This window comes from Brachyhypopomus gauderio, chromosome 10 (genome assembly GCF_052324685.1).
Source record: "Brachyhypopomus gauderio isolate BG-103 chromosome 10, BGAUD_0.2, whole genome shotgun sequence".
NCBI classification, from domain to species: domain Eukaryota; kingdom Metazoa; phylum Chordata; class Actinopteri; order Gymnotiformes; family Hypopomidae; genus Brachyhypopomus; species Brachyhypopomus gauderio.
In genome coordinates, this window is record NC_135220.1 from 5397477 (window position 1) to 5406104 (window position 8628).

The 8628-nt window shown below is 38.9% G+C and overlaps 1 protein-coding gene across 1 annotated transcript; it reads right to left on the reverse strand.

Annotated features, from left to right (window-relative positions):
• Window positions 1-8: 8 nt before the first annotated feature.
• On the reverse strand, window positions 9-5855 carry LOC143525252 (transcription factor-like 5 protein). The gene is made up of 7 exons (XM_077018942.1): window positions 5669-5855; window positions 4513-5169; window positions 4266-4404; window positions 3932-4100; window positions 3625-3835; window positions 1111-1252; window positions 9-921 (listed from the first exon to the last, which is right to left on the reverse strand). Exons 2-7 carry the CDS (start codon window positions 5166-5168, stop codon window positions 796-798), a joined length of 1443 nt encoding a protein of 480 aa, XP_076875057.1. The 5' UTR covers window position 5169; window positions 5669-5855; the 3' UTR covers window positions 9-795.
• Window positions 5856-8628: the final 2773 nt, after the last annotated feature.

Below are 8628 nucleotides of genomic sequence, written 5' to 3' on the forward strand. Positions count from 1 at the left end.
ATTAGCAATTCACTTAAAAAATACAAACATTTATTCAAATCAGCAAACAAATTTACAAATGCATAACACAAACAGTTAACAACATATTAAAAGCCACAGACATTTATTTAAATAAAATCTGTTCATGAATATGAGCAGATTAAAGTCTTTACTAAATTTAAGCTGTTAATTTACTGTGAACAGAGTAGATAAAGTATTAAAGCCTAAATGAAATACAAATTAGGCAAATTGCAGATGCATAAATTAAAATGCAAATATTATAAGTGTAACTATATGACAAAACTGAAGCAATCAACTACCCTATATGTGATCTCATGGAGAAACAGCGCCACCTGTAGTTTTACTCTTGTACAGCAGTTTGCTCTTTTCAGTAATGTACTTTTATAAAAATGACAAATCCGAGAACCTGATCAGCCGGAACACATTGATAGGACTAACCACAGTGGGGGCAGAAAATACGCCAATGGAAACAAGTCAACTCCATGGATTACAAGGGCACTTCAGTGGGTGGTTATGAAGTGTACGTGTGTGTGTGTGTGTGTGTGTGTGTGTGAGAGAGAGATAAATATATATATAAACTTAAAAATACTAGGATATATTACTTTAATGGAAACTGAAGTATGTTATGGACAGTATGAACAACACGAATGTCATACATACAAGAATACTAAGAAGTCTTTGTGGACATGGCATACATTCTACACTTGTCTGTAAAAATAAATAGACTATATAATAATATGTGGTTGAGAACAGTGCTACCTAAAATCTGACATCTACATATAATCGCTGAAGCCATCACTCCTGCATGGTGAAGCTCTCATTCCCAGCTGTGTCACTGCACGATTCAGAGTCATGGATCACTGCAGCACAGCTGGGCTTCAGCCGAATGCCAGTCTTACCACAGAACGTGTTCTGAAAGTCCTGAAGCAGAAGAAACGTTCTTACATGATAGGGGTAATATAATACTGTTCATGGGCCTTACTGGTTTATAATACTACTGTGATGAACAATGAAAAGAAGGCACTCTGGCACTAAAGGCTTTTCATGGAGAAAAACTCTGAGACCTAACAGAGAAAGACTGTGTGTGTGTGTGATGTAGTGAGTGCACACCTCTTTGAGGCAGTCTCCATACACCTCTCTAGTGTACTTGAGAAAGGCTGTGGTCCATTGCAGTGTTGTGGCTTTGTCAGTGTCAGCATTGCAGAACGGCACCAACAGATTCAGCTCATCACAGCACAACCGTATCCTTCTCCTGACAAACACATTTCAAGTGTTAGTCTGATCCTACTGAACCATGCTGATAAAACACACTATTCCTAAAACAACCTCTGGGGGCTCTCAAAACTAACAAATGACACAATTTGCAATCTTTTTTAACTATAATGAATAGCAGTGTAATGATACAGCTTATAATTCAATTCAATTCACCATACTGGGTTCACAGTTTGATCATGACATTCAAAATATAATTTGAGTTAAGAAAAACAAGTATTTTAATTCTGAAACATAAATGTTTTTCTTGTCTTGCCTATATAAAACTGGCAAGAATTAATAGAATTAAGATGACATCTTAAAGTGACATCCTAAAGTAAACAATCCCAGTTTTCAAACACAGAAGGCTTAGCCTGAATGACTGGCCTCTTGAGGACTGGTTAACATTTTTAACCTAGGATACTGATAATTTGGGTTTTTCCTGAAATAACGTCTACATTTCCAGGCAGAAGCAGAGATATTTGGGATCTCTTGAGCATTTATGCTGTTGAGAACTCATTGCCTTGTAACAGGGGTTCCTGGAACTCAAACGTACGCTTTTGGCCCGAGGCGAATGCAATGGGAACACATGGGAGTATTTTTTCTGCCACTTGAAAGCACAACTGCTCAGTGGAATTCTGAATTCTTTTCATGTCCATTTCTGCCTCTATGCCACTCCAGGGCTTTGCTAATAGTGCAGTGAAATAGACTTTCTAGGTGTTCATGTGTCTCAGCAGATTGGATGTGTTTTCTGAGTCTACAAGTGGCACCTGTTCCCCTCATTTGTTTCCTTGGCAGTCTGGGACTGAAAACAACAGAGATGGAGAGTCTTCCTTTACTAAAATATAGACCTACGTCTCGTTTTCACATATGCAATCAAGGCAAGCAGAATGTGCATTTAACTATACCAATTAATTTAAAATATCTCCACTATAAAGCGACTGGGAGAGTAAACAGACATGTTTGTGCTGTAGTTGGACTGTTTTGTTCTTTGCCTGTTAGCAAATTATTATTATTAATAATAATAATAATAATAATAATAATAATTTTCGCTTATATAGCGCCTTTCAAAGTACCCAAGGACGCTTTACAGAGAAATACACAAAAAACAAATACAAGAACAGACAAAAAAAACCTGACAAAAATAACAACAGAAATAGAAAGAAAACAGAAATCCCATAGAATAGACCTAAGTTGAGGAAGTTGTGAGAAAATGTTGATTAAATAGATGAGTTTTTAGTTGAGCCTTGAATGTGTTGAGAGATGGTAAGAGATGGAGGGAGAGGGGAAGAGAGTTCCAGAGGGTCGGAGCAGCCACACTAGAAGATCGACCACCCATGGTGCTCAACTTGAATCTGGGAACAACTAAGAGTCCAGTGTCAGATGACCAAAGCCGGCGAGTGGGGACATAGCGGTGCAAGATTAGCCAGACATATGGGAGCCAAGCCAGAGAGTGCTTTATACTAGACTAGAATTTTGTACTGGATACGGAGACTTATCAGAAGCCAATGAGGACGCTCTAGGACAGGTGTTTATGGTCGTCTTTCCTTCACTGGGTCAGAACACGAGCAGCAGCATGATTCTGAACAGTCTGAAGGAACCGAAGAGACTTAGAGGGGAGACCATAGAGGAGAGAGTTGCAGTAATCTAGTTTAGAAGTGATGAGGGAGTGAACCAAGGTTTCAGCAGATTGGGGAGACAGAAATGAACGAGGGCGGGAGATATTGCGGAGTTGGAGGAAGGTTGACTTAGTGAGCGAACATATATGAGGTTCAAATGAAAGAGTCGGATCAAACAAGACTGCAAGATTACGTGTAACAGGGGATGAATTGACAGGCTTACCAGCAACAGTAAGAGATGTATTGGCAAGGGAAAGGGCGACAGACTTAGTACCGATAATAACATACTCAGTCTTATCGGTATTTAATAAAAGAAAATTAGCACGGAGCCACAGGTTGAGTTCAAAGATCCATTTAGTGATGGATGGGGGTGGGAAAGGGGCATGAGGTTTAAAACGGAGATAAAGCTGAGTGTCATCAGCATAGAGATGGAAGTTTAATCCATACAGTCGTAACAACTCACCGAGTGGTAGAATATAAATGTTAAAGAGCAGCATCATCTTCATGCTGTCAGTGATGTGTATGGAGCATTTTTTGTATTGCAATGCATCATCTCATATTGTCCCATTACACCCCTAATGATGATTACAAATAAGTTGAGCAGGTACTTTTCAAATTTACAATTATTTATGGATGGGTACCACATGAAAGAAAAAATACACAAATAGGGTGGTCATTAATTTGAATGATTTTCTATTCCTTTTTTTTTAAACCTTAATCCATTAAACTCACAGCAACAGGACAGGATCACTACCTGCGGTCTCTCTCTTTGCTGTTGTGTCTCTGCCTGCGCTGAGTGATCTCTAAAGGAGCTCCTGTTCTTCTACTGGTCTTGGGCCCAGACATCATACACGCTGATTTCCAGTCTCCTGGGCCCTGTATAATGCTGGACACCCGCACCTGGACAGACCTGGGTCCACGCGTCCTGGTACGCTTCACTGGAGGGGCCATTTTCCACACCTCATCTTTTGAACCACAGCAAGAGAAATGTAATAAAAATCCATGTGTACATACATGTGTATTACCACACAGGTAACTAAGGGATCTAAAATGACACTCACTTTTCAGGTTGAGTTCCTCTTGATCATCAGCTACATCAGTGTGAATAATACACGAGGCTCTGACAGAGTCAGCTGTCTTATCTGGTATGTAATTGAAGTTAAAGTTCTTGGGAACGATCATCTCAGGATGTTTGCTGCTCTCCAAAATCTGAGGGAGGTGGCTTAGACCCTAGAATATCGTGACTTTATGAGTTACATATAGTGAAATATAGCTCAAAGTGTTATTTAGATATTTCTACATTCACTAAATATAGAATAACTGCAAGGGCCAAAGCTTCAAACAGGTCTGCACCTAATAAAATAAAAACATCTACAATCATCTACTCTTGAATACCTGAATGCGACTGGGACCCAGAGAGTTGTAAAGTGTGCCTCCACATGGATAAGCACACTCTAATGTAGCCGTCTTGTCTGACTGAGAATGCATTGCTATTCCTTGTACATCCGTAGAATTATTAAACATTGACAAAAATCTACAAAAATACAGATATAAACAGCAAAGACAGAACACTTTTCATTACGCCAAACTATTTTATCATAAATAATGTAACTCAGAAGTATGACTGACTGACAGAGCATACGTGTTCAAAACTGCAGCCTGTGACTCCTGCTGTCTGCTTATGTCAGAAGGACCACAGTTAAACCTCTTCTCCAAGCACACACGTGCAGCTGGATTGGATCTGCCCTGGACAGGAGGTGCCCCTCTGCAGTCAGACAGGTCCAAGCCCCGATCCCTGGCAGCCTCCACTGCACATCTGACTTTCGCCAGCACAGAGTCTGGGACTTCTCCAAAGCTGGTAGGCGTCCTCTCTCCCACAGTAACACTGCTCCCTGGATCACTGTACAGGATCATTTTAACTTCCTGAACGTCTGCTGGTCCTTCATGATCAGATGCAGAAATGGTGTACTGCACACCTGGCTGGCCCACAGGTGAACTACAGGGAGGCGAGTCATTTTCACTCTTGGGGTGGCTAGCAAGGATTCCCTCGGTGTTAGACAGCTGGTTTATCTCGTCTGACTCATCTCGCTCAACAGCCTGTGCTTCCATGTGGGACTGAAGGATATGCTGAAGATGGGTGTATTCTACCTCCGTCATCTCCAAGAGGTTGAACTCAGAACTGACGATTGTGCCTTGATCACACACATTTTGGTTGACGATAACACTGACTGGTTCAGACGTGTACTGTCCTACAGATGGAGTTACGTGCAGTGCTTTGCACGCTATTGAAGTTGTCATTCTTTAAAAAGGTAATTTTTAAAAGTGTTAGTAAACTGTCCGTCTTAAATCAGACTAGTAAATAACTAGAGAATAGAAAAACACTAGCCACTAGTTACCCTGGCTGCCAGGAAAAATCTGAATTTAATTAACAAGTTACAAGTTTATGAATAATGAATTGGTTTCCCGCCTGGTCTTTGCGTCTCGCGCACGATCACGCTAGCTAATCCTGTCACAGGGTACACTAGCCCTCAGCTAACATGGAGCTAACGACCTGGCCTTAGCAACTTTATCTTATTTTGAAAATGTAAAATAAACCACTTGCTTAACTACCAATTCTTACAAGTTTTTTCCCATTAAACTGTCCTTGTGCTATATGCCGTGTAGCTATAACGAATATTAACGTTACATGAGCCTAGATACCTAACAGAATTTAGCCCGCTAGCTAACTAACTACCTAGCTAACTTTACTGACAAGACGACTAAAATAAAACAATGTTTAAAAAAATGAATTACGTTACCTGAGTAAACCTATAGTTACAGATGCCGAGTCACGCGTTGAAGTCTCTTATAAATATATATAGTTCACGGGAAAGGAATTTGCCTAAAGGGATAACTGAGTTCACCGTCAAAACCTCTTAGGGACCGTCACAAAATCACCTGTGTGGCGTTTGTGGACAGCGAGGATGGAGAGCGGGGTTGCCAGGTGCTTCTAGGTCAAGTTTTTGTTTGTTTGTTTGTTCTTTGTTTGTTTCTTTGTGTGTTTAGATAAATTAAACTCATGTAATCTAGGGCAATTAATATAATGTAACGTTTATTGTTGTAAATTTTGAAGGTATCATTGGATAGTAAGGGTTGATTCAGGATAAGAAATACACAATACATGTCTTCTTAGTTGGGTACCTTGAGGTTTGGGTATGGTTAGACTGGTGTAAGAGTCTACAACAGTGATTCTCAACTGGTGGGTCGCGACCCAAAAGTGGGTCGCGGACACGTTCTGGGTGGGTCGCGGACAGCTTGTTAAAAAAAAGAACTCTTTTGATTTTGTACTCGTCTTTTATCTTGAAAAAAGACAGAGGCACATGCCACAGCTCCAGACTGCGACTAAAATGGTCGCAATCGCGACCATAAATATTAATTTGCGAGTAATAAAATTATTTCACTCGCCAGTGGCGACAGGTGATACAAGAGCATTATTTTCTATGGGTGAAGATTTTTTGTCATTGGAAAAATATCCACAATTTTCTTTTGAGGTTGTATTTTAAAAGTTAACCGATATGCTGTAGTTCCCACTCTCATGTTCGCTCTGCCCATTAACAAAAGCGGGAATCACCAGCATGACTCGCAAAGCAGCGGAGCCGAGCTGAAACTTTAGCACTAAGCGTTAGCTTGTTGAAAATAGCGAAGCCAAAATTATTGGATTTTTTCACACAGTCTACATTTCTGTCGGACCATAAGAGGACACACTCCTTTATAACTGTACATAGTTTTAAGTAAATTTTAATGGGATCAAAAGTCACTCATACTAGGAAACTTGGTAAAGTTCGTTTCACGTTCGCATATTCGGAATTATTTCTTCAATACCTTTAAGTTAAAAGTGCCAAAATATGCAAATTTCTATTTCTGGCACCCAAGACAAACATCTACAACTTTGTTTACGTCAGGAATATATGTATTTTAAAACATGTTATTTTAAATATACTGCTGTCACCGCTGCAACATCTAAGGCACCGTCTACAAATGACCTTAACACGGACGCAAGTGGAGGCCGTAAAGGCCCCAGAGCACTGCGCACTCCGTTTTTTGCAATAATTTCAATAACTTTTAAACGGTCCACCTAAGACCACCAAAGTAGTTGGATTACATTAAGTTCATCTTTAGTAACAACCTACAACTAAAATATGGGTATTTATACCTTGCACCAATGAGTGGTGGTTTTTGTCAAATATTTCAATAGCTTTTAAATGGGCCACCATAATTCCACAAAACAAGGTTGTTGATTAGGATGCACTTAATGTACTATAACTTGTTTTATGCTCTTATGATGGACATTTTAAAAGCTATTGAAAGATTTGACAAAATGTGCACTTAATATTTATACAACTTGTTTTTATCTTATGAAGAATCATTTAAAAATGATTTAAATCTTTGAAGAAAAACAGAGTGCGCAGTGCTCTGGGGCCTTTACGACCGCCACTTTCGTCCATGTTAAGGTCATTTGTAGACGGTAATAGTAGTACATTTAAAATGAGAACATGAAGCCAACTTAACCACAGTTACAAGGAAGAGAAAGACATCAGGCATGTTGGACGACAGAGATCCTAAATAACAGCTGATCTGATGTGAGTGTTGCAATGTTTACTATTTTGTATATTATTATGGAGCCTAGAAAAAGTTATTGGTGTTATTGGTATTTTTTTTTGGAGCCCAGCATGAGAACTTGTTGCCATGGTAACCACCAATTGTTTACCCTTTTAATTTGTTATAACCAGAGCTTATAATATTTGTACTGTATAAAACTGGGTCGCGACTTAATGACAATGAGAAAATGTGGGTCCCGGGCTGAGACCAGTTGAGAACCCCTGGTCTACAATATCCACAGTGAATTTACTCAGTCAATTATACCACTAAACCTTTCTTGTAGCCATATTCAAAACATATTCCTGTAAATTGCATCACTCAAATAAAGAAATCTTGGTAAATAAAATTGTAAATTGTACTTCTGATGATTAATAACTATTACCCTTTCAAAGTCAATATGCCTTTACTTACATCTCCCCCTCCTACTACTTTCAACCAGTTGACACTGTTCAACCAATGATTTGTCTAGTCTTCCACAGCAGTCTGTGGTGCAATTCAGAATCATCTGAATTTACTATATTAAACTTTAGAGAACTTTAAATGGCAGCTTTTCAGTTACCAGGTGGACAAAAGGAATAACCCTACTCCAATTGTCTTGCTATGTTTTTTACACCAGAACCTCAGCAAGTAAAACCATATTATAACATTACACAGGTCTTTAAGCTTCATGCTAGGAGAAAGTACCGTCACATAAACAGACATATCCCACAGGGTTTGCCTGAACATATTAGTGTTTCTCAGTTACTTAAACGCAGCTGAACATATTTTCTACATTTTTGATTGCCCCAAGTATGAACATTGGTTATGTGTACTACTTTTTATTTTATTCTTTGGCTGGACCTGAAAATGTAATGTATCAATAAATAAATACATAATGTAGTTTCAGAAGAGACAGATTATTCTTTAAGCAAGCATCTCCCTGAATCTGTCCACTGGAAAAACACCAGTCAGTCATTGTCACCAAGACTACTGGATCTTACAACACTCATGTTTAGACACACCACCTTTTTCTTTTTTTTTACTTTTCTAAGGTAAATGTTCAATAAGGGAAAGAGGAAATGATACAGAAAAGATTTCAATTTTTCTTCTTTAATCAAATAATCTCTATTAGACATTTGAT

What these genes read in the sequence shown, in the direction of transcription:
- LOC143525252 (XM_077018942.1), bottom strand. Translation starts at nt 5,168, where the DNA reads ATGACAACTTCAATAGCGTGCAAAGCACTGCACGTAACTCCATCTGTA. An exon ending in CAGGCTGCAGTTTTGAACAC is followed by an intron (nt 4,405 to 4,512) that starts GTATGCTCTGTC and finishes GTATTTTTGTAG; the next exon opens with ATTTTTGTCAATGTTTAATA. An exon ending in AGAGGAACTCAACCTGAAAA is followed by an intron (nt 3,836 to 3,931) that starts GTGAGTGTCATT and finishes GTGGTTCAAAAG; the next exon opens with ATGAGGTGTGGAAAATGGCC.